This window comes from Parasteatoda tepidariorum, chromosome 9, assembly GCF_982258835.1.
Source record: "Parasteatoda tepidariorum strain Cologne lab strain chromosome 9, Ptep-v5.0, whole genome shotgun sequence".
NCBI lineage: Eukaryota > Metazoa > Arthropoda > Arachnida > Araneae > Theridiidae > Parasteatoda > Parasteatoda tepidariorum.
The window spans coordinates 45481623-45508467 of record NC_141763.1 but is presented as its reverse complement, the minus strand read 5'-3'; the positions used below and the strand labels follow the sequence as shown (position 1 = coordinate 45508467).

Below are 26845 nucleotides of genomic sequence, written 5' to 3'. Positions count from 1 at the left end.
TTATTTTTCAAATTTTTCTATCATGTTTAAAAACCGAATTTCTGAAACACAAAATATTCCCATCCGTTTATTAAATTTGCTCATGCAAAAACTTTGTAATAATAGGGTATTATTTTTATATAGAAATATTTTGAAACATTTATTTACTTATTTTCTATAACTCAATCTGATTTGTGTTTTGAAATGTAAAGTGGTTAGGTGATTTTAAGCAATATTATTTTTTTTTGCAAGAAGGACTAAAAGTTGAGCAAAATCTATTTAATACTTTGTAAGAATAAAAAATTAAAAATTACGACATTTTTTCCACTTTTATTTTACAGATGATTTAACCGATTTTATTCCAGTATTAGATTCTCACGTATGCTGCTTAAGAACCTGTAAATGTTTATAGTTAGAATAGTTTTTAATAATCGATTAATTAAATAACAAAAAGTTTCTAAATATTTAATTTTTTTTGTTGATTTAAATTGTCCTTGGGTATGCGAGTTTTACGGATAAATTCAAAAGAATTTCAGACGCTATTGCGATTAAGTACAGTTTCCTACATCGTAAAATTGTCTATAAATAGTGAAAAGAAATCGTGAGGTAATTTGTTTTCCATATTATTCTGAGCAGAAAAATAGAGTTATAAAAAGGATACATTGTGTACAATAAATCTATATTTAAAAACTATTTCATAAAAATTAAATTTTTTTTCTTTATGTCTCTATCTTTCAGTTAGGAAAAACCGGTAATGGAAAGCTCTTAAAGTTATTTTATCTAGATAAGATAACATAAATCTTTTCACACTTGAATGCATATCTTTTTTAAGATATTCTGACATCATAAGTTGGCTAGATTTAACAAGCCAAGTTCGCCAAATTTTTTAAAAATCGACCATCTTCATATCGCATCATTCTCTTTCAATTCAATTCGCTCGTCAATTTCGATCCGTTTCTGGTAATCAAAATTTAACCATGGACTCTGATGTCATCGTGATTGGAGCTGGAATTAGTGGTTAGTATTTAAATTAGGGAAAAAATTATACGTTTTTTTTTTTAAAAAAATAGTTCTAATAAAAATTATTTTTTCGATATTTTAAAATAGTTTAAAAAATAGTTTATGCATTTTTGAAAATATTTTTTCACAAATAATTAATTATAAATAATTATTTAGAAATTTGTTTAAAAGGAATTTAATATTTTTGTAGTTAAATTCTTATTATTTATATTGTAGATAAATTTTATATTTACATTTTCTGCAAGAGATTAATTAGAATGATTCTAATACTAACTTATTTAAAATTATTTTCTCCTTTGAAATTTTTGTATGTTTATTTTATTACGACTTTATATTTAAATGTTGAAAAAAAGTCGACTTTTTGAATCAAGAATTCTCGATTTATCAAATGACTTACGCAATTATCCCCAATTTATCTGTAATTAAACTTTTTATCACCACATGCCCTCTTTTATTCAATGTTATTAGTTCATAAATAATTATTTGTAATATTTCTTATAAGCCATTTTAGTTTCAAATCATTTATTTAAAAAAGTTTTTAAAATATTTTTAAGTAATTAAATCGAAGACCTTGAGATTAAAACGAGTGCTGATTTACAAACTACTAGTGAGAGTTAAATAAAATTAACTCTCACTAGGAATTTGTTAGTGAGTAATTGCTAGTGTGAGTTAAATAAAATTTAAAATATAATATCATTCAGTTTTCTCACACACTATTTACTACACTTCTGATTTTGTATTTGTGCCCAGTTCGTGCACTTACCCCAGCAGCTACTTAACAGAAAGTCGAAAATACAATGAAATATAGTTAAAAAATATTTTTCACTTGCTTTTTTCTTGCACTAAGCTCTCAAGTGTATATTTACAATTCTTACATGAGGTTCATTTTTATTATGTTTCAAATTTTTGAATAACTTATTTAGAATTAGTATATTCATCTTACTCGAAATGGACTTTTTTTTGGTAATTAGTTGGATATACTTAGTAAAACTTAAATCAGATAAGCGTTTTGTAAAATAAAAATTTTTTTCAGCCCCTTAAACTTTATAACTGACACTTTCTGAATTTTTCTGCTTAATTTTTTACACAACTATCCATTGAAAAATGTACAGTCTATGTTTAAGCAAATGAACGTATGAATTTGCAGCTGTGACAATCGGAATAGTTAATCAAAACAATTTTCACAAACAAGCAAATGTTAAAAAAAAAGGAATTATTTTTTTTAATTTTTAAAATTTCAAGTAACTTGGCCAATTTTTCTAATTCCTGAAAATATATTATTGATTGCCAGTCAAGGCGGAACCAATCTGAAATAAATCAAAATGGAGAAGAATTCAAAACTATTTTTTTAGTTTAAGAAAGCACCTTAAGAGTACTGTGAAGAAAGCGAAATGTACACTGTAATAAATTCTGTGTCAAATTACGGTAAAAGTACCAGCATTTTGGGTGACAGTACTTCTTTTCGCAAAATCCATTTTTACCGGAATATTTTACTGAACAAGAAATTTAATAAACTGTAATTTTTACAGAAATAATTACCGTAAAATTACTATAATTAAATAAATATTATTGTAAAAACTGTGGTATAATATTTTATGGTAAGAAAGGATTTTTACGGTAAAAGGAATTTTACGGATGATGCATACAAAGTGCTAGTACTTTATACCGTAATTTGATCTGGAATTTACAGTTTCTTGAGACCTGTACGAACACTGATATCATTATTTCCTCTCCTGATTCCATTGAAAGCTAACATATGTTTAGAAAAGGCAATTTGAATGAATTATGTGAAAATTGAATTTGGAAAATTAATTAAACTAGATAATTTCAAACTTTACATGACATAGGTAAATAATGTATGAATATAGATTCGAAAAAATTTAATTAGCTGTATAGAGTTTAAGGTTTAAAAGTTATTAAGCAAAAAAAAAAATATTCACGACTTTTGTTTTAAGCGAACTGTTAATAAATTATACAAATTTGTAAATCGAAAATTTTATTATGAATTTTCATGTATTTTTCTCCTAAAAATTTAGTTTTGCTTACAAATATTAAATTGGCCATATAGTTTATCATTACAAATGTATTTAATTATCTTGCATATATGCGCAATAAAAAGTTCCGGATCAAATTACGATTTTGATTGAATTGTATTTGATTGAATAATGATTTTACGGTGATTATTACTTTGAACATGCCTGTAAAAGTCACTGAATCACTTTAATATAAGTGATTTAATGGTAATTATTATTAATGGATTTAATGGTAATTATTATTAATGGATTTAATGGTAATTAGTGATTTAATGGTTATTGTATAATTTTTTTGTTCCGTAATGGATTTTAATTACCAAGGAAATAATAATAATTAATAAAAAATTATTAAGTAAAATTGAAAATTAGTTTCAAACTATATTATTATAACTTTGCAACTTTCTTATTTACATTTTATTTTATTTAATTTTATAACCGACCAAATTTTTTTGGTTTACAACTGCTAATGCTCAACTCCGTAGCCTTGCAATTTTGACCCCAATCCAGAAGTCAAGAGTTCTCCTGCATCGAGTATTGGGAGAAATTTGCCTTCGGGGATGACCTTTTGATGAAACTAACCCACATTTGCGTTACGTGGTGAGGAAAACCACTAAATCCTCCCACTGTTAGCCTGTCGGCGAGGGAACTATAACCCATGATCCGTCTACCACTGAGGATATTTTACGTCAGTAGTGTGGTAGGTGCGAGCCAGGTGTGGAATTCGCAGCGACTAGCCATCGCTGGGATTCGAACCCGGATCACCGGTTAGGTGATAGAGCATTTTCCAATGCTCTATCGCCCAAGTCACCACGGCTCCTAATTTGCATTTAAAGAATTGTTTCCGTTGCTTAGAATACATATATATATATATATATATATATATATATATATATATATATATATATATATATATATATATATATATATGTATTCTAATATCTATTTATCTATAATATGTATCTACGGGTTTTCATGTCACTAAAGAACAAAATTTTGAATAACTTAACAGTTTACTGTATCCTAAAAAGAGAGAGTAGATATGCCTGATTAGGAATATCTGTTAAGAAAATAAATAAAAAAAGAAAACAAAATAAAATACTAAGATAAGAGATTTTAATATTTAGATAATTTCTTGTCGATAACGTCTTTTTTAAAATGGCCTAGTGACCTTCGGATTATTGATGTGATGCATTTTATCTGTTAAATATTGTCTTTAAAAACTAATATTTGAACTGATTGACATTGCTGATACGACTATGCTACATATAATATCAAGAGCTTAAAATATTTTATAACTGAAAATTATATTTAGTGTTTTAAAGAAACCTTCTAATTTTGACATGAAAAACATTCGAGCTGATATATGATAGCTCGACTCTGTTGCACTGTAAAAAATTACGCCATAAAGTACCTTCACTTAGGGTACATCATCCGTAAATTCTGCTTCACCGTAAACCCCGGTTTACTGTAAAATCAATTTTTCTGTAAAATATTATACCGTAATATTTACAGTGGCATTTATTTAATTAGAGTGATTCAGAGATCTTACGGTAATTAATATCAGATTATTTGTTCCGTATCATGCTTCGGTAACAATTGATTTTACGGCAAAAAGTACCAACACCCTGAGTGCCGGTACTCGTTATCGTTAATTTGATCTGAAATTTTTTACAGTGCGATTGTTCAAGTCTAAGTAATTATAGCATTTTTTGATGTAATTTTTATGTTATTCGAATCATGATAAATAAAAAAACCAAGTTTTATTATATCAAGAAACTTCAATATGAATGTTTTAAAATATCCGAGGTTCCACTTTCAAGTTCAGCTTCATCAAATTATGATTTCATCAATTGCACGACCAAAAATTATTAACAAATTTCAATGCTTACATGCAGATAGTGTGCGAAAATTTTTTTTGCATCAAAAGTTCTGTCTCTTGTACTACTTCTATACATGTGAACATGAAGAGCATATTTGTGCTGAGTGAGGCGTAAAGTTCTATTCAAAGATTTGTTATTTATAGCTTATTCTTGTTAGATGTCCTTATCACGCAAGATTGATTGCTGCATCACCGTTACATTGTCATAAAAGTTTGACAAAAAAAGAAAAGGAAAATACTAATTATCATATAAGATGAAAAAGAAAGACAAAGGGAAAGATAATAGTAATATGAAAACCTATATTCAATTGTGAAATCTATGTTTAACATTTCCTGAATTTGAACTTATAAGCTATTTATGCCAGCTCAATTTCCGGATGATTAATCATCAGCTTTAGGTAACATTTCTAAATTTGAAGAAGAACAGTGAATAAGCAGAAAACAAATAGCTTTCGATTTTCCAATCAAAAATTCTAAAGATAAGTATCATAACATCTGAAGGTCAAGCTTTTAATGCGGGTTTGAAAATGAATGTAAACTATAATACTGATTTTACATACGAATTATAATACATAATAAGTAATTATTTTCTAATCCAAACTGATATATTTTTAGCAGATATTTTGAGAATGAATGTTAACTATTAACGGAGTCTTTACTGATTTTACATACGAATTTTATTATACATGAAACAATTATTTTCTAATACAGACCGATATATTTTTAACTGCGGATTTTAAAAAAGAATGCTAATGATCATTAGAAGCTTTACTGATTTTACATACGAATTATATTATACATAAAATCATTATTTTCAAATCCATTGAGATATGTTTGTAGTAAAATACAGAAGAAAACAGGTATTTGAATTATTGTTAATAATTTGGAAAATATGTATTTTATTTAATAAAAAATAGCATATCAACAAATGAAAAATAAAAATTTTTTTTTAGAAAAAAGGATTTTATAAATAACTGATTTTAAAAAGTGTTTTAAGAGTGTATACTTAAAATTTTTACTTCGTTTTATTAAAATATAATTTTTTAGAATATTTTGTCAGAAACAACTTTTTCTACTGCTTGTAGCTACTGTACGTATATATGCGGCAATAATAATTGCATAGTAATTTAAAGCTTTGTTATGGAAACTGCCTTGACAGAATTTTGTAAATTAGTTTCATTTCTAGATATAAAGCAGTAGTTTATATATTTTTATTATGATTTAACTAAATTTTGTTAAAATAGCAGATTTTGAAACTTTATGCAGCTTTTAACAAGCGCCTCAGCAAAGCCTACGCTAAAATCTGTTTTTAAAGAAAACCTGAAAAATAGACAATTGCGAAATTGAAATATTGAGTTAATGAGCTTACATTTAAAAAGCGTGATGCACTAGTGACTTTAATTTTTTTTCTTAAAAAGTGCATTTAGCGCATTAAGTAAAAGTTTAGAGTATTGAGAAAAGTAAAAAGCTATACATTAAAAAAAAAAAACTGACTTTAATATATTTGTATTAGGATAAACCGTTCAGAAGAATAGTTATTACTAGTGTGAATAAAATATGGAATAAAAGAATATTTTTTCGATAAAAATTTGTAACTTTTCAAAATGTAATTTTTTGTAATCTTTAAGGGTGATTTTCTTCTTGATAAAATTTTTTTAAGCTGAAAATAAAAGATACTGAACGAGAGATATAAAACTAAGTTATACATTTTCACTTGGCTAAAAATTAAAATTGAAAATGATGTTCTTTTTGAAACATATCCAGAGGCTTTATAAATTTCAAAGTTTTTCAGTTTTAATCTAGAAATAATTAAATTTTTTTCTCTTTTTAGGCCTAGCTGCAACAAAATGGCTTACTGAGGCTGGTGTAAGCGCCATTTTGTTGGAAGCCCGAGATCGAGTTGGGGGAAGATTATTGACTAAGTTTGTAAGTATTTGATATGTTCCTATATTAGAACTATATTTAAATAATTCTTGAATGTATTATTGAGGTCTCTGGTAAAATGCCAAAGGATTGTACAGTGCGAACAACTTAATAACTTAGAATTTCACATACAAGGACTAAGTCTGACTGGTTTTTGGACCTAACCTAAATATACTCATTAATAATGTTCATTAATTCAACTATTTTTAGGAAATTAATTAATTTTCTTTGAACAAATTGTCATATTTATCGACGGGTTTGTTTTCTCGATTCTCAAAAAATGGTGAGTAACCTCAATCTGGAAAAAAAATCCCATTAGTTTCAACAGGAGAGCTGTTAATAAGTCGATAATTTAAGCACTTAAATGTTAATTTCATATTTGCTTATTTGCCGACCAGGTCGCCGAGTGCCTGACTGCGGAGCCGATGCTTGCGGGTTCGAATCCCGCTCAGAGCATGGATGTTTCTTTCTCTCTATCTCTGTTCTATGTCTTTTCTCTTTTGTGCGAATGTGACCCGCCCTATAAACGGGTTTGTGGTTGTGTGACGTGGGCGACGCTGCTCCACCGTTGTGGCTTTGCCACAGGTGCCCACTGGGTAATGAGAAGAGAGTAGCAGTCCTGGCATATGAGGCCAATGGGACAATACATCCCAACTGCCCGCCATTAAAAAGAAAATATTTGCTTATTTTCTCATCACAAAGGCTTCTATATTCAGCTATGTGCACGTTAAATCTGTCATGGCTGAAAGTCTTCTTTTTTACTGTTGTGTAGGAGTTTGGAAATAGGAAGAGTAGTTCAGGTTCTGTTCACGTCATCAGACTGGGGACAAAATTAAGCGGTGCTCCAACCATGGCCGCTGAAAGATGGAGCACTGAAAAAGGGGATTTAGCCTTGTTTGAATGGTGTGTTTTCTTTATTACAACTTAAATTAAAATAAGAATTTAAAAATCATTCTTAACTATGTTTCAAAAAATTTACTTGCGAACTTAATTGCTTGAAGTACGTTTAGGAATTTTTTCCATTCCTATTACGAATTACTAATTTAGTAATATCTGATAAATAAGTATTTTTAAATTGTTTAAATTATTTTAGGATCCTAAAGTGAATTATGTGGACATTGGTGGTGCTTATGTCGGGCCAACTCAAGATCGTTTGCTTCGAATGGCTAAAGAGTTCGGAATAGAAAATTATAAAGTTAACGAAATTGAAGATTTGTTGCATTACAAAAATGTAAGATACCATTTCTTATTAAAGATGACTGTTAATCTTAATATAATGCTTTTACTTCACTTTTTTTTACTTACTAGGGAACAAGAATTCGTTTTCGACCAAATGCAGATCCTAAACGTTTCAACCCTTTTGTTAATATGGACATTAACAATATTTTTTATCTAATGGACAAAATGGGCGAAGAAGTAAGTCTTATTGTATTCCTTTCTAGAATAAAGGGGAATTGATTAAAATAAATTGAATTTATTTGAATACTTATTAGTAGTTTGTTAAATTTTAGTTAGCTATCTAACTTTAATAATTTACTATTGATTAATAAATTCAATAAAATTAATCAAAATATTTTTATTAATTTACTTATAATAATTTTGAGGAAAATGAGTTAAGTTTTCCATTAAGTTTCATTTTTTATTTTTATAATGAAATTTAAACGTGGAAGTGCCCTTTATTAAGAAAAATAAATTAATTACAAGTGCTTAATATAACAATACGATTGCTTAATATAATATTATAATGATATTATTAATATATATTAATATATATTTTAGAAATTGAAAACCAGAATTTCCACTAAATTGTTACCATACAAATAGAAAAAATTACCAAATGAATGGTTTCATATGATTTGGTTTTTATTGCCAAAATTATAGTTCCTTTTACTAGAATAACAGTTATTTTACCAGAATCTTTTCTCCACAACGTAACGCCTCAAGTCCAGAAAGTGTGGTATGCACTACTATTGAGTGTCTTTAACTCTGTGTGCTGAAATACACTTCATACAGAAGAACGATTTTCTTAAGAACTTATGTGACGGTATAAGTAAAATAAGAAAGTGTACTTTGTATCATTCCTTAATGTATTTAGCTTAGTGAGCTAGAGCACAATCAAGTTGGAAGTTTATTTTTTTTTGGTTTCCAACAAACTTTTTAGACCCCCCCCCCAAAAAAAAATGACTACGACATGTTACAATACAAATAGTTGATTTTAAACTTTGTCTAGTTCTTTCTTGTCATCCTATAAAAAACAAATGAATACAGACTCGTAAAGTAATAAAATTTTTATTTTTTCAGTGGAAATAAATGGTTTTATTTTATTGCTTTAGATACCAGCAGAAGCTCCATGGAATGCACCGCATGCAGATGAATGGGACACCATGACTTATAAAGAATTCCTAGCACAAAACTGTTGGACAAAGTAAATATATATTTTCATTTTAGGTTTTCCTTTAAATATTAATGGAAAATACTATTTTTGGAATCTGGTTCCAACTCAATTTTGACAGCAGTGTTATAATTACCTCTGAAGGGCCGGGATAGTCTGATTGGCAGGGCACTGGATTCATGAGAACGGGGATTCGAATCCAACGGGCCTAAGACTCCCCGTGTATTAAATGGTGACAGGTGCAAGTTAAATCTGGCAGGTCACAAAGTCATCCATGTTCCCATGATAAATTATACTTCTGGGGGTACTGCGGAGGAGATTGATCGTTCTCTGGTTCTGGTCAAAATTACGATCTGTTTATGAATGAATGGATGTATGAATAATGGGTCCGCTCTATAAACAAGTGTGATGTATGGGTGTGACAGAACTCAAATTCTTGGCCATAGATGGCGCCACTGGAGAACAAGAACAAGGGCACCCCTTGTCTTAATGGCCTCCGACGACAACAACAATTACCTCTAAAGTGCAGAAATCAGTTATTTTACTGATCATTTTCAGTTAATGTACAAGTTTACTAAGGTGAAAAATAGTCACATTTCCCAAACTATCCTAGTAGTTTACATATTACTTAATAGGAACTTGTTAAAATGAAAATAAGATCGTTTTTGGAGCAGCGACAGGGGTTTTGTAGGCTAAAATTAACATAAAACTATTTATTTACTTTTCCTTATTTAAAAAAAAATCAAATTGCTACAATCAAGATCAACTCCCCTGTCGGTAGAATCAACCATCAATCACTTTAAAAACTGGAATACAAACCGTTAATGGATAACCGTTAAACTATAATACAAACCGTTTATGCATACACTCCCTAGGTAAATTGCGGAAAACACTTGATTCCGCATTTTAATGTATTACCCTGGTTAATTTGCGGATCTGCAGTATCATCATTGTTTAAACGAATTGATATGCAGCATATTTTTTACTGAATTTGATTTAATTCACACGTTTAAATTTGAAATAGTTTTAAAATTCAAGTTTAAACTTGGGGAGCTATGCAATATCTTTCATATTTCATTAAAATTAAAAATAAAGTTAACTTAAAAGTTTAAGAAAAATCTTTTGCATTTCACGTGCTTACAATTCTTTAAAAATATTCAGTATACAGTTAGCGATTGTGTAAAAAAGAATATTTGTGTCTAATTCCTAGACTAACTAATCTCTCTATTTTATAAATGTGAAGTTTTTTTTCAAAGTTACTTTTAGTATAGTCTTTAATTTATTTCATGAAAGGAAATTTTCATGAATTTATCCAACTTAAGTAATAAATTCTTTTAAAGGTTCTACTTAAAACTTTAAACTATAATTAGTTTAAATAAACATTATCATATGCATTATTCTGCCATAAACATCCGTTTTTCTCAATTATCATAAATCTCACTTCATATACATAGTGTCAACATACAGGGATTCCATTCACTTCCTGCTACGTACAATGTAGAGACACACTCCCTTAATAATTATGTAAATTCAGATAAATTCTATAAGTCTTTGTTTAACAGAATTACCACGAGGTTGGTATTATTCTTAAACCATTTAGTAATAATAATTGCCGTTTATCATGTTCTAACTTTTTATTTCTGCTCACATTTTCTCTTTTTAAAATATAGTATTTTTGTTAACTTGCAATTTGTTGTTTAAAATGTTTCAATTTTTATCAGATTAAGGATTTATTTATTCGTATGCGTATGCGTATTTTAAGTCTATAAATTCAACGGGAAAGATAATTAAATCCGGGTACGAAAATTTAAAGTAAAAAATATTCCCCATTACTTTCGAAAAATTTATTTATATCATAATTTTTATTTATAATTTATGCGAGTAAATTAATTATAAATTTAATTTTGTTTCGTGGAAATAGAAAGTATTTAATTAATGTTTTTTCAAAGTTGGCTATGTTTATGACTAGTGGGACTAGTATGTATGACTGGTTTAAGCTGATAATTTTTGAAACCTTTTATTATAGAGTTCAGTTTATATACAGTGTTAAATGAAAAAATTGCTAAGTGTGTAACAGTTATAAAAAACCATAAAAATGCCTTACGAATACTTTGAAAATATTTTTAAATAAATTTATAACATGAAAAATAAAAAATAATTTCTGACGGAATTGATTGGGAACTACGAAAATATAGCAAACATTTATTCCAAATATTCTTCAAGGATTTCCCTAGTGTTATAAATTATGTTGTTAGAACATATATTAAGGATTGTAAAATAAATATTCAGCATAAGAAAACGTTTTTAAAATCCGACGAATTATTATCGAGACCAGTTACGGCAAATGTAAAGGTAAAAGCATTAAAATTGGTTTCCTTATAGCATTAAACTGAGTCATTCCCAATTTTTCGTAATTCTCAACGCATTTTATATTCATCCACTAACATTAGTAGTTTTTATTTGTTTGCTTAGTTAATTGTAGCATTCAAATAAATTCGTTGTTCTTTGAAAGATTTAAACAGTTTCATTCTATTAATTCATTCGATTAATCATTCTATTTCAAGAAATTGAAAACAAGTGAATTTTCATCTATTTTTCAGTGGAGCTTATGAATTTTTTAACCACTTTATCAACATTAACATAACAACTAGCGCCTATGAATCTTCTTTACTTGGTTTCTTGTGGTATGTAAAACAATGTGGCGGAACTAAACGGATATTTTCAACCACCAATGGTGGACAGGTAAGTATCTACAGTTTGTCATGATCTGTACAATGGATTTTTTAGTGTTTTTATTCTAATTTTTTGCTAGTAAATCAACTTCCTTATAGTTTTTTTTAAAATTGTTTTAAAGTCAGATTTACGCAAACTATTTGGTCTGCTTGGAAGATAGTTTGAGTTCAGTTTATTTGCTTGTAAAATAGCTTTGTTTGTTTAAGTTTGTTTAATTGTTGTTTGTTTAATAGTACAGTTTCACTTTCCTTAATACGGCTGCGCAATTTAAGGAAAAAAAAAACAAGTCTTTCATGATAGATTTTGAGAAAAGTGGACTGGCAATTATTTTCTTTCCATTGCTAATGCTATAAACTCTGAAATAGAATTGCAGGGGGCCGGTACAGTCTGGTTGACAGGGCGCTGGACTCTCGTTCGTGAGAAAGGGAGGTTCGAATCGGAGAAAAAAAAGAAAAGTTTTCATAAATCAGTTTTTTATACAATTTCTGAGATTCTATTTCAGTGTTATTAGTATTAGTAAGGGTAAGCTACTTTTTCAAAAAAATCTATCGTGTAGCACTTACGCTGCTTTCTCAATTGCACGGCATTCAAGAGTTCGTAAATTTTCTTTTACTTGTTTGCTTATTTGTTGAAATGTAGGTAAACTTTGTTTTACTTTATTAGTTTATTAGTCTTAATTACCTTAAAAGGTAAATCGTTGGAATATAAAGCCTTTATTTATGATTTAAAAATGCATTTTTTATGAATAAGGTAGTTAGAGCGAATACTTTGATTTTTCTTTCTTTGTTTATAACTCTTACTTCTTGAACAAAATAAAGATAGAGCCTTGAAAAATTAATTTATTTATTTATTGATTTGAATATGCAGTTTTTATATAAAGAAAAGAAAGGCACGGTGTTGAAAGATAAGCCACCTTTATTTCTGATTTGAAAATGCATCAGATAGTTAGCACAAAAGATTTTATTTTTCTTACTTTTGTTTACAAGTTTTACTTTCTACAAAGAAGACATAGCTTTAAATAATTTATTTATTTATTTCATGATTTCAATATGCAATTTTCATATTAAAAGAATTTTCAAAAAGTTTTTGATATTTTGTTATAGGAAAGAAAATTTAAAGGGGGGACTCAACAAATATGCATTAAGATGGCTGAGCAACTGGAAGGTAAGATATAAGTGCTATAGATAACTAACTTATATACTTTGAATTTGTTTACAAAGAGTTTTGCAAATACGAATTTTTCTATTTATCAAAACTTTTTTTTGACATATATCCTTTTAAATCTTAAATTGATTTATAAATAGCAAAAATTGTCATCCATTGTCATTTATAAATTATGCAACTTGCCACAGTGTCATTATCGAATATTTGGAAAAAGAAATTTTAGGACTTTATGAGTTAAAAGAAATAACCCCTACTCCCTTCAATTTCAATAATTTTATAATTAAATTTCAAATAACATGCTGTAAAAGGTAAATACATAGACAAGGTAGTAAGTGTTGATTTTTATGTGTACGGTCACTGGCGAAGAAACAATAACCCTAAACAATAAGTAATAACTAAACTCTGGATCAAAAACGACAGTTGCCGACCATAAACATCAAAAGTTTCGCTACGCACCATCAGTAGGATTTGCAGCAAAACGTTATTTTCAAACGCATATAAAAACGTGGCTTTAATCGAATTTATCAAGGCTCTTGTATTCAGTTGATGGAAAAGTTTATTTAAAACTTAAAATACTTAAAAGAAAAGCGCATTTCTAAAATTTTAGGAGAAATTAAATTTTTTTTTACTAGATAGAGTTTGCTGCTGAACGAGATACACGTAGTGCTTTATTCTAAATTTATCCAATATTCTAAATATAATTTTATTCTTTCATTTTTTTAAATGTTTCCAAGCAAAAATCAAGCAAGAATCATTGTACAGTGCTTAAAATAAAAGAAATGCACCTCATTGAATAACTTTTGATCTAATTATCGGATCGTCATGGTTTTGTACTCAATATTAATGGTTGAAAGGAGGGAGTTCAAATATGCTACTCAATTTATGCAGACGATGTTTTAAGTTACGAAATCAGACACGAATTGTACTTTCTCAGAATAATCATATCATTTGTTTCATCGAATTTTGATTTCTGACACCTAAAAAATTCGTTAAATGTTTACTACACAAAAATCAAGCAAGAGGTACATTAGTTTTTTCAGCCATCATTATCTACAACCATTTGCTCAAGAAAATCAGCCAATTTTCTTATTTGTTTCATAAATCAAAAATTATTTGTAGTTCATACTAAGCAAATCTATTTGATTATAAAAAAGTTTTAGAACTTTTATGGTAAATATTCCTTTTTCAATTATCTTATTGGAAAAACCTTTGTCTTTTGTTTTTTAGATCGTGTTGTTGTGAATAGTCCCGTCGTAGGAATAAATCAAGAGTCAAAAGATGTCGTATTAGTCAAGACACTTAATGGAAAAGAATATAAGGTAAATTGAGGATGTAGTTTTTTTATCAGTATCACTTTTGCCAGATTGTGACAGTTGAGGATGTGGTTTTAATCAACGTTCCTTTTACGCCTAAAAATGTTATAAAAATTGTTTTGAGGTGTGAAAAGATTGTTGTGAAGAATGCTTATGCAGTATAATACTAAGCTTATTAAAGACGCCATAAAATTCTGTGAAATTCTGTGTGTGCTTTATGGGGCTGAGTATATAAAACTTTTTTTAATGAATCTTAATATAATTTATTTGATACATACAGGGTGATTCCTATTGATCGTTTACGATAAATATTTTTCAAATCTTTATCAAAAACGGTCAGGAGAAGTATGCTCACTAGGGTTCTCAAGCTAATACAAACAAGAAAAGCAGAGGCGTTATCGAAATCTAACGAATTACAACTGAGGAAGGAGGGGGGGGGGACATCAAAATACGATTGATTATCGAAAAAAGCGAAAATGATTTGAAGGGTGATTTTTAGAAACCCCTTTAAGTTTAATTAATAACTTGAAAGATTTTAATACTGGTTTTGTTTTTTTCTAGTTTAAATATTAGTATGCGCCCCATAGTGTGCATGTTTTTTTATCGCATTTTTTAGATAAAACTTAAATAAAAATATTCATCAAAGTTGGTCATTACAGAGCACCCAATGCATAGAAAATAATTTTTTTATGCAAACAATATAAACTGATTGCAATATTTTACATAAGTTTATAAAAATTATAAAACACTTAAAATATTTTTAGGTTTTACAGATATAAGTGCCAGAACATAATTTTTCAACTAAGCTTAATTTCCTTTCGTATTGATTGACAAAAAATATGTAATATGTTTTACATATTTTGATATTATGTAAAAGTTTGATTTTTTTAGTGAGTTAAGATTTACAGTAAGTTGAGTGACGAAGGAGCATATATGCTGCCGTCATTGTATAAAATGTCGGTATTTTATAGAATGCCCAGTCATTGCTTAAAATGCTTAGTTATTTTTAAGCATATTATAAAATAATGAGAATCATATAATTTTCCGAGTCATTGTATAAAATGGGAATGCATTTCAAGAGAAAGATCATTTAGTCAAAGTATAAAACATGAGATTAATTTTTCTTCTCAAATCTATAGAATCCCAAGGTGATGTGTAAAATATTTATGATCTCATACTTCGCCGATCTATTTTAGGTTTTCTATGGAATCCCGGATTTCATACATTAGAGGCAATATATATGATTTGATCACTATATGTAGTGATGGCAATGGCTAGAAAAAATTGTTTTTAAAAACGTTATTTTAACATATATCTAACCCTTTGCCGCGGATTTCTCTGATCGATGTCTTTTTTATATATTTTTTTCTAACAGTCTAATTACAAAAAATATTGCATTTTGAATTTTTTAATAATAAAAAACAGTCCGAAAGTAGCTAAAAAAGCTTCTATATTATCGGAATTATATATATATATATAACGGTCAAATATATATATAACGGAATATATAACGGAATATATAACGGTATATATAACGGAATTATATATATATATATAACGGTCAAATATATATATATATATATATATATATATATATATATATATATATATATATATATATATATATATATATATATATATATATATATATATATATATATATATATATATATATATATATATATTTCCTTTTTTCGAATGGCAGGCACTGAACTTAATTCGTTTCGCCTTAGAAGATGCCAGAGTTGTTACTCATTTCGCGTTACCCAGTGGGCACCTGTGAACCAAAATCACGGAGGCGAGTAACATTGCCCACGCCACACTGCCACAAACCCGTTCATTGGGTGGGCCACATTCACTCATCAGACACAACAGAGGACAACACACGCGAGTTAAACATCCATGCCCAGAGCGGGATTCGAATCCGTGGCCATTGGCTTCGCATTCGGGTGCGCTAACCGCTCGGTCACCTGGCCGGCGGAATTATATTTGTAATAAAATATAAAATCCAAAAACGTATTTTGAAATTTAATTTTTTTCTCATTCATATTCAAAAATTTGTCAATAATTGATTTCGTAAATTAAAGAAATTTTAATGGTTTATAACCGTGAATGATCTCTTAGATGCAAAAGTGCAAATCTGAAAAATTACTGTTTTTTAAGTGAGTCGTGTTTGAAAGATTCCTCCTTTAATTCAAAAAAAAAAAGACACCGGCGCTTCATGCCGTATTTCATAACCATAAAATACTAAAATGCTAAATATAATATTTTGCACTTATTTCGACCTAAACTAATGCAAAATAATGAAAAAAGTATGAAAAATATGTTTAATAAAAATTCTGCGCCATAGGGATATAAAACAAAATTGCAATATATACAAATAAAATGTAACAATATAATAGTAAATAATTTGAATCAAAAATTTAAGTTTTCATTTAAAACTTTCTTTAGACAAAATATGTAATCCTGGCTTTACCACCATTGCTACAAATGAAGATTCATTACACTCCACAGTTGCCGGCATTGAGGAATCAGTTGAATCAAAGAGCACCCATGGGAACTGTTATGAAAGTTATTCTCTACTACCCCAAAACATACTGGAGAGAAAAAGGTAATGTGTGAAACGTAAATGTAAGGTTACTACGTAATGAGGCAGAAACGAATGATGTTTAAAGCTATTTATTTAAAAAATATATATCTGAAATGTGAAGGTAAGGTTACTTCGTAATGATGCAGAAAATAATGATATGTAAAGCAATTTATTTAAAAATAAAACTGTTCTGGTACTTTTTTTCGTATGATAAGAGTTTTATGAACTTTTTTTTAAACGTTTCAGGGTATTGTGGGTCGTTTTTGATTGAAGGGGGAGATGAACATCCGATGTTTCTTACTTTAGATGATACAAAGCCAGACGGATCACATCCAGCAATTATTGGGTAACAATTGTTTTTTTTATCACATTTTATTTAGAGTAACTATAATGACACAGTGAGTAGGTTGTGTGGTTAGAGTGATGAACAGTCATTGTAAAGTATTGGGGTTCAATCACTGGTTCACTGTATAAAATACTGGATCAAATTACGGTATAAAGTACCTACCAGCACTTTGAGCGCATCATTTGTAAAATTCATTTTTTACAGTGAAATATTATACCGTAATTTTCACAGTTAAAAATATGCATTCACTGAAAAAATTTCTGGATCAAATTACAGTAAAAAATAACGCACTCAGAGTGCCAGTACCTTTTACTGTAAAACTCAATTTTGCTGTTTAAAGCAACAAAGCTAATTTTTCTGTCTTTTGTTTTTTAGCTGTAAATTTAAAAATATTCAACAAAATCAAGCAAAATGTTTAGAGCAATTTTGAAATTAATTGCAAATATTTTGCTTCAAAATTTGAAAAAAAAAATTGTTAAAAACTGTGCAATTTATAAGTATCTAAATAAGGTCTTCTATACAGCACGCATGCGTGGAAAAAAATAACATTCCCCCCCCCCCCCCAACTTTTTTTTAGCAAATTTCAACTTTTGTCATGAATCATAATGAAATAACAACTAATGAAATAAGTCCGATTTGAATATCTTAAAAATTTAAGAAAATTCAAGCAATTTTCCAAGTAGTTTTTGTACTTTTTAAGAGAAAGCCCAAAATGATCTTGACTTTTCTACAAATGTTATTTTGTGACGTGAGACAAAATCAAATAGAAAATTATAATAGTATTTTAGAATAAACGTTCATATACCAAAATGTGATTAGGGAAATAATGCATGTGATAGAAAAAAATGCTTTTATGGGGGATAATTCCCAACAATACCGGCGTCATTTGTAATAAATCTTGTTCAACAGTACGAAATGAAATTTGTGGAAAACCCCTTATCATTTTGAGATTTCTCTTAAAAAGTACAAAAACTTCTTGGAAAATTGCTTGAAACTTTTTAAGTTTTTATGGTATTCAAATTTGATATTTTATTAGATGCTAAATATGACTCACTGCAAAATTAGGAAATTAAGATTAGTTAAGATTATAAAAATTAGGATCAAAATTAGGATTAGTTTTTATTTTAATTTCGCCCGCGCATGCGCTTTATAAAAGAATTACTTTAATTATTCATCTCTTGCACAGTTTTAAACAAATTAATTTAAAATTTTAAATCAATATTTTTTTCATTTATTTTAAATTGTGCCAAAAGTTTTGTTCAATTTTATTGAACATATTTAAACTTTAGTGAAAAAACGTAAGACAATTTTTTTAAAAATAAAAATGTCCAAATCTCCATAAATATTTAAGCTATATTTACGAAATTGTGTGCAATCATCGTACATAATAATCAAAAAATTGCAACAAGTTACAAATTTATTGCTTCATTTTTTTGGCGTTTGTAATTTATTTTCTGTCCTTCAAACCTCTAAAAACTTTAAACTTTATTGATAAATATGATAAATCGAATAACCAAAACACTTCTGAATTTACCAAATGATTCTTTAAATATTTTTTGAAAAAGATAAAAAAATGTGTTAGTATAGAAATGTTTCCATTATTTTGCCCAATCCTTGTATTTATCAAAAAAAATCCAGAATCGAACCTGATGCCACTCCACACCTGTGAATTAAACTGTCTGACATAACATCCAATTTTGAGACTATTATTAATAAAACGATGAAAAAAATAATTTAATTTCCTGCATTAAATATTTTTCAAAATTATTAGTGGTATTTCTTTGGTTAATATGTTTATAATTGGAATTATTTTACTAGTTTGGGGATTCGGCAAAAGGTCGATCATTTAAGGTTGCGCTGCAGGAAATAAATTAGAAACCACTGATCTAAAATAAAGACTCAGAAATTGTTTTTCTTTCTCCCAAAGGTTTATATTAGCAGACAAATGTCGCCGTTTGCATCTTTTAAGTGTAGAAGAGAGAAAAAATCTTCTCGCTAAAAGTTTGGCTGAAGTTACTGGTTGTAAAGAACTTTTAAAGGTGAGTTCTTCAGTGTTCGAATGATCCTATGAAAAAAAATATATAATTAAAAAAAAAAAACATTTGCGTTTTAAAATAAGCACTATCTAGTTTTTTTCTTTGAAAAAATTACCATATTGATTTCAACAAAAATGGCAATAAAATTTAACTTGTCTTTGAATATTTAATGCTGTACAGAAAGGTAATCTTTCCAAAGAATTTCCTTTAAAAATTATTTTTATTCATGTGCATAGTTCAATAGCACTTTTAATAACATAAGCAGGCAAACAGATTTTAAATATATATGACGAGATATTGATATGTTTGTCTTTTATAGTTAACATTTTTTATTATTGCATGACATATTCAAAATTTGAAACTAGCGTTAAGGAAATTAAAACTGCTATTTAGTACGAAACGGTAGAACATTTTTTGATAAAAACAAAATTAACTGCTTTTTTTAATATGATAATAAAAGTAAAAATTCTGGTTATCTTAATTTTTACTCATTATGCAATTTAACCGGAAGAAGCACATTTGAGCATGCCGAATTTTTTATTTCTTTATTATTCCGAAATTGAATTTATAACAATGAACGAAAATTGTCGCTATAATTTACTATAATGTAACTCTTGTTTTTCAGTTTTGATTATAGTTTTTCTGACTCATACCGAGATGCTAAAAAAATATTTTTCTTGTTTATTTATTGTTTTAAAATTTAAGATAGCGTGAAATACATTAGTGTAAGAAATTCAGAGAATTTGCAGACTTGGTCGATTATCTCTAGAACTGTAGGACCGATTTTAATGAAGTTTGATACGTACATGAAATTGCCACAGGATAATTCAGGCCTATCGTCACATGAAATGATAAACTGCCTTATTTCAAGTATGAAATCAAGCTACAATGCCTGTATGTCTGTAAGAGGGGACCATACCCCGTATTAACAATTTTTTAAAATTTATTCTGCAACCGCTGTTTCATACCTTCCGACTCCAACGAGTGTTACGCATGATCATGCGTGTGTATTACAATTGTTGAATGTTTATTTGTTTTGTATTGTATCAATGTCGTTACTTTTACACATCAAATTTCGTTAAAATCGGTCTAGTAGTTCTAGAGATAATCGACCAAGTCTGCAAATACTCTTAGTTTCTTACTTTAGTGTATTTTTCACCCATTTAAGGGATATTTCAAAAGGAATAAAAACAACTTTTTGATGATATAAAATTTTATTTCTAAAGCACCTATAATATTCTATTTTTCAATCTACCGAGAATCAAAAATAAAAATAAAATAAGTATGTAGCGATGGCGAAGACAGAGTCCCTAACCAATCAGTGTGGCATATCAGCGAGTGACATTTCTAAACAAAGCTGATCATTCAGGTTTAAAAGAATGGGTTGCTTCATGAAGCATCTTTACAATAGCATAAAGCATTGGAATAAAATTAAAATAAAAAAATGAAATAATTTTTTTACAAAAATGTTTTCGAAATTGAATGAGTAATTGTGTGAAAAAGTTTTTTTTCTTTGACTTCCAGATTCTACTGATAACTTTCTTCCGCTATTACGAATCAGAAATATGAAACGAATTGCAACTCACACTAATGCACTATTTACAATATTTTTTACCCCATCTTTAAATGTTAATGCTGATAGCTTTCGTTGAAAGAATTGGTGCTTGAAAAAGTGAAGAGTGATGTCTAAAATAGCAACCAGTAACAAAAAATGCGTTCTTTAAAATATTCGGGGGTGTTGGATAATGATAAACTCTAGCAATTTTGTTAACATTTTAAAATAATCCTGACGAAATTCATTTCTACTTTATTTTACTATTATTTTTTTAATAATTTTGAGATTCTGTTAAGCAGCGACTATAACTTAAAAAAAACCCTCTTATTTTTTGGTATAATATAAAGATGTTAGTAAGTTAACTAGTGTTTTGATTTGATTTATAATATCATTTCAGCCAATACACTATGAAGAGAAAAATTGGATGGAAGAACAATATTCAGGTGGGTGTTACACAGCAATGTACCCACCAGGATTTTGGACTCGTTATGGAAAGTAAGTGAAGTCATCTTGCTTTGCATAATGAAACGTAACATAGTTGTAAAGAATGAAACGTAACATAGTTTTGACGAAGAAAGCAAGATGTGAGGGAAACTTTGCCAAGTGCGCTGATTCCGCAAATATTCTCTTTCATTATATTAATCTGAACAATTTTCTATCAAAACTTTTTCTGATTACATTAATCTGATCTTTTTCGTTCCATATTTTGAATAAAATTCTAATGATTTAGTTACAGCGGTGGTGTTTCAGGGTACAGAGCCTTTACCCCCCCCCCCCAAAGAGGTAAGGGTTCAAATCTCATCCATGTCTGGTTTTGCTCGAGTTCTGCTCCCGACTACAGTGTTGATGTAAAATACCCTCAGTGGTCGATGGATCATGGGTTATAATTCCCTTGCCGCTAACCTTGAAAGGTTTTCGTGGTTTTCCAATTATGTAATACAAATGAGAGTTAGTACCATCAAAAATGCCCCTATGAAGGCTAGTTCAAAATTTCAAGGCTACGGAGATGAAGGTTGATAGCTGTAAGCTCAGAATTGGGTCGGCTGATGAACGCTGGTTATAAAATAAAATATAAAATGAGATGAAATATAAAGTAAAACATAGAATAAAATAATATGTAAAATAAAATTCTTTCAAATATTGCAATATTTAAGTACCATTAAATCTCCCCTTACCATCAGGCAAACCGTGGAAGGTTTACTTGGTTTCTCTCTCCATATAACGCATATACAGGTTATTCAATCAAAAAGTCCATCACGAAGGCTTTTTGTTCCTATGCTTCATCAATACGTTCCTTTGTCTTCTGAGTTGGGTTCAAAATTATAAGTATTCAGAGTTGGACATTGCTAGTCGTGAACTCAGAATTTAGCCAACTGTTCAACGCCTGTTATAAAATAAAATAATTACGTTAATGATTATTTTAGTATCCCATTCTTGTCTTAAAATTAGAAGTTTATTTTAATTTAATTTCTTCATCCTGGACACCCGAGAATTCCACTCAACCTTTTCTCACCTGCTTCTTAACTCCATTCTTTTTATTATCTTGTCTTGGTTTGTTCCCGCTCCCCTACTGCAACGTGTTTGCTTTGTTATTTTCTTCAGTCATTTTGTGCTCCAACAATGAGAAAAGTTCTTGTTCATAGAACCGAAACTACAGTATTTCCATTTTTGGGCCACTATTTGTGCTTTATTTACGTTATTTTGCATTATCCAGACGCATTACAAAATATACAATAACTTCATCTGAATTTTAATTGGGTACTTGCAACTAATCACACAATTGTGTCTAATCGCGTGGTTGTGCATGGCATGGTAACGTTACAGCTTTAACGCTGGAATTTATTGTTAAGCTAAATCAATTTATTGATCAGATTTAATTAAATAACTCACTAGTGTGTGTTCTGATCCTGATTGGCTGACCTACCTGTGACGTCGCTCTTAGATATTTTCTACTTTTTACAAAACTCTTTTGATATAGTGATTCGGATTATGACAAAGCTGGGAGTTTGTGAGTGCGTTAATTGTCGAAAGTTCCTTTTAAGCGTTCATTGCACTTGGCTTGGAAATGCATCTTACCCTCATTAGCGTCTTTTGGCTACTATGGCTTTTCTTGTTTTTGTTTTCTACCATTATTTTATTATCCATTTTCAGTTGACAACTTTTCATTTTCTATTTCAAATTTGTTTTGTTTTTCTCGTTAAAGTATGGAGAGTTTTGAGAGTGGGTGCCTATTTTTGAGTATCGTCTTTTATCAACTTTATTATTTTTTTGTAGTAAATGAAGTTTTTACATTAACTATTCATGAGCTCACCATAAGTTCATGGTGAATTTTAATAAATAGAATTTAAATTTATGTCATCAATTTTTTTTCTTCATTGTGGATCAAACAGTTAACATTTTTAAATGTCATACATTCAATATCAGTTTACTTAATTTCAACAATTTAAATTTTTACTCGTAATGCATATGTAAACCTTCGTGGAATGTTATTTTCAGGGGTACAGAATATGTTCGGGGAATTCAGGCAGTGCTGAGATCATTGGTCTTGGTCTAAACAAATTTTGCTAGAAAACTTTTTAATGTAATAAAAATTTATCACTTTATAAAAATTTTGCTCCTAAAAAATTGGAATGAAACTTTATCTCTGAGGAAATTCTTTTTACAAGAAATAAGGAAGCAGACTGTCTAGATGGATAAAAGCGAAAAATATATTTTCAATTATGTTAAAAGAATAGGAATATTTTCTGTTATGTTGAAAGTAAAAGAATAATTTCTGTTATGCTAAATACGACACAAATAATTTATTTATTACTTTTACTTCAAGTTTATGAGTTAATTTAGTTTGACATTAAATTTAATGTTATAAATTATTACTACTTCATTATATTTTGAGTTTTATTTTTAACGCATACTCTACTTTATTCAAGAATTGTGTGAAATCAAATGATTTTTTTCTTTGTTAGAGAAAAAATTATAATCAAAAATTTTTAACAATGTATGGAAATTTTCTAGAAATACTTTGAAAAAGTCATTGTAAATTAAAAAAAGAAACTATAATTTTGGGAAGAATTTCAAAACATAAAAACTGTGCTTTTGGGAAATATCAGACCTTAAGAATTTTCTGCATGCCAACTTTTTGTTTTTAAAGAATTCCAGGAAAAGCAATAACAAAATTTTGTATAAATTATTTTCGCTTTTTAAGAGCTTTCGCTTTTCGCTTTTTTTGCTACTAATTAGTTTTAATATTAATAAAGTTTTCTTAATGTTACTGAAATTAAAAACTGAAATATTTGATTTATTTTCAAAATTTTATTTGACATGCTAATATGCTGTACTCTATAATTTCCGAATTTAATATTTTTATTAATAATTAATTGGAAATAAAAATTAATATGAAATTACTATAAAATATTCCTGTTCAAAGACGAACGAACAGCCAGTTCAAAGAAGGCTGTTCTAACGGTGCTTCGATGATATTTCGGACCTGTTTTCCAGGCAATTCTTAATATTCATGCGGTGTCTAACTTCCCCTCTAAGTACGTAACCATTGTATTGACTGCATCGATACTTATAATAAAATTTTTAATTTTCAGAGCGATTCGAGCTCCGGTTGACAGATTGTATTATGCTGGGACTGAGACTGCAATAAAGTGGTCAGGATACATGGAAGGTGGAATAGAAGCAGGAGAACGAGCAGCTCGTGAAATTTTACATAAAATGGGAAAAATCACTAGAGATCAAATATGGTTGGAAGAGCCACAATCTCAAGTAAATATTCCGAATATTTTATTTTTTGGTGAATATTCAAGGTAGATAGTTTTAGAATCTTTGTCAAGAATGAAATAAAAAACATACATATTATTAATCGCAAATAATATTTAAGTGTGAAGTATGTAGAAATCCGCTAAATCACTAAAAAGGAAGACAGGACGAAAAGCAACAAAACCGGTTTAATTGCTTGATGAAACTTGGAGGTGTTACTAATTATCACATTTTAGCTATTCTTTGTTTCTTTTGGTAATAGAACAGGTTGACAAGTCTTGATGGTATCAATCTCGCCTTATATATATATATATATATAATGAAGAATAAAACAAAGAAAAATAATAGACGTATGAAAAAAAGGGGAGGGAAATAATAAGTAAAAAAATAACAAACAACAGTTTATTTAAAAATTTTTTTTTTTTAAAATCATTCTTGAAAACTATCCGTCCATGTAAGTTGACCTGATTTTGCTATTCGCTTTATAGTCTCCCCTTTTTTAATGTTTTTTCTTTTTCTTTTATTTTATTATCGGTTTTTACATGTTATTTTTACTTATGTTTACTTTTTATTTGTTGTTATTTTCATAAAAAATTTTTTTGAGTGCTCCTCACACTATTGTATTAATATATTTTGCTTTGGGTTTATTGATACAATATCAAAAAGCACTCTGTTTTGCGGATATAATCGTGTGGGCTGAAGAAAAGTTCATATCTTTTTTTCCTGCTCTTTTTCCGGTTTTTTAATTAACATTTCATTTTTTTTTTTTTAAATAAACTGTTGTTTGTTATTTTTTTACTTATTATTTCCCCCCCCCCCTTTTATTTTTCCTTCATATGTCTATTATTTTTCTTTGTTTTATTCTTCATTTTGAACTTATCTAATGAGTTCTGTTTACTTGTAAGAAGCGCAATAAATGAAACTTATTGTTTTTCTTAACTTTCTTCGTGTTTTCTTGTTTTTATATATATATATATATATATATATTAATCCTGCTAATGAAACTTTTTTTAATAACAAAAATATTTATTGTATCTTTATACTTGTCAATTATGGAATAATTGTAAGTTTGAGAATTAATAAGTGAATTAATAAGAGAATTATTAAATAATCAAATCAAAATAATATTTTTCTATTGATCATTTAACGCTTTTACTGTAATATATTTTGCCTTTTTGAGGTTAAAAAATATGTTCTTTATTTCAAATTTCTGCTTCATATTAAATAATTCGAACTGTATTTATGTTATTTATATATTTATGGTTTTCAACCTTTGTATTCTCTAATTCTATCTTTGCTTTTTGATTGCAAATGACATAACGAAAGCCTGAGTATACCAACGGAGCATAAAGGATGATTATCATCTGAAAGACTAGAAAAATGTTTCTATTGAATACTTTATAGAACATTTCAAATTGTGTCCGTTATATGTTTCGCATTCTGAGGTTAAGAAATATATTATTTACTTCAATCAGAATAATTTGAGCCAAATTTATAAAAATAAATTATTGTTCACGATTGTTCATTATGGTTCTGTTTTTATTACGATTGCAACAAAATATGTTAAAAGTAAAAAAGTTCGCTCTTCATGAAGGAAGAATATTCTTCTGTACCACTAAAAAGCGAAAACGTAAACGAAAAACGTAAAGCGCGTCGTTTCAGTAATTAACTTACCACAGATAATTCCATCCACTTCTTTCAAAAGTGGTGCGTTCTAAATTTTTTGCTTAATGCCAGACAAAACAAAAATTCTTTTCTTTTTTCTGTCTATTTGAAGAAAGTAGTTTTTAAATTTGTAATTTTACTTTATAATGTTTTAATGAAATTTTAATGAACAATAATTTTTGATTAAATTATAATGTTGTGTTTTTCTTTTCAGGATGTTGTGCCTAAGCCCTTTATACCAACCTTTTCAGAAAAATACACTCCATCGGTGCCTGGTTTCTTCAAATTACTTGCTATCTCTTCTGTACTGGGAATAACAGCATTTAGATACCTTAACGGCAGATTTAATGTAATGGAGTGTTTGAAAAGACATTAGAATTGGAACTGAATCTTTGAGATACATACAAATAATGTTTAAAAGTTTATTTTTCAAATAAAATATTTAAAAAATAAAA

The 26845-nt window shown here is 28.3% G+C and overlaps 1 protein-coding gene across 1 annotated transcript; it reads left to right on the top strand.

The window, feature by feature from the left end:
* Positions 1-810: 810 nt before the first annotated feature.
* On the top strand, positions 811-26845 carry LOC107456167 (amine oxidase [flavin-containing] B). Its single transcript, XM_043040531.3, has 14 exons — positions 811-996; positions 6743-6837; positions 7928-8065; positions 8143-8250; positions 9168-9259; positions 11827-11968; positions 13063-13123; positions 14351-14442; positions 16888-17047; positions 17273-17372; positions 19300-19411; positions 21361-21458; positions 24557-24731; positions 26605-26845. Exons 1-14 carry the CDS (start codon positions 957-959, stop codon positions 26764-26766), a joined length of 1575 nt encoding a protein of 524 aa, XP_042896465.2. The 5' UTR covers positions 811-956; the 3' UTR covers positions 26767-26845.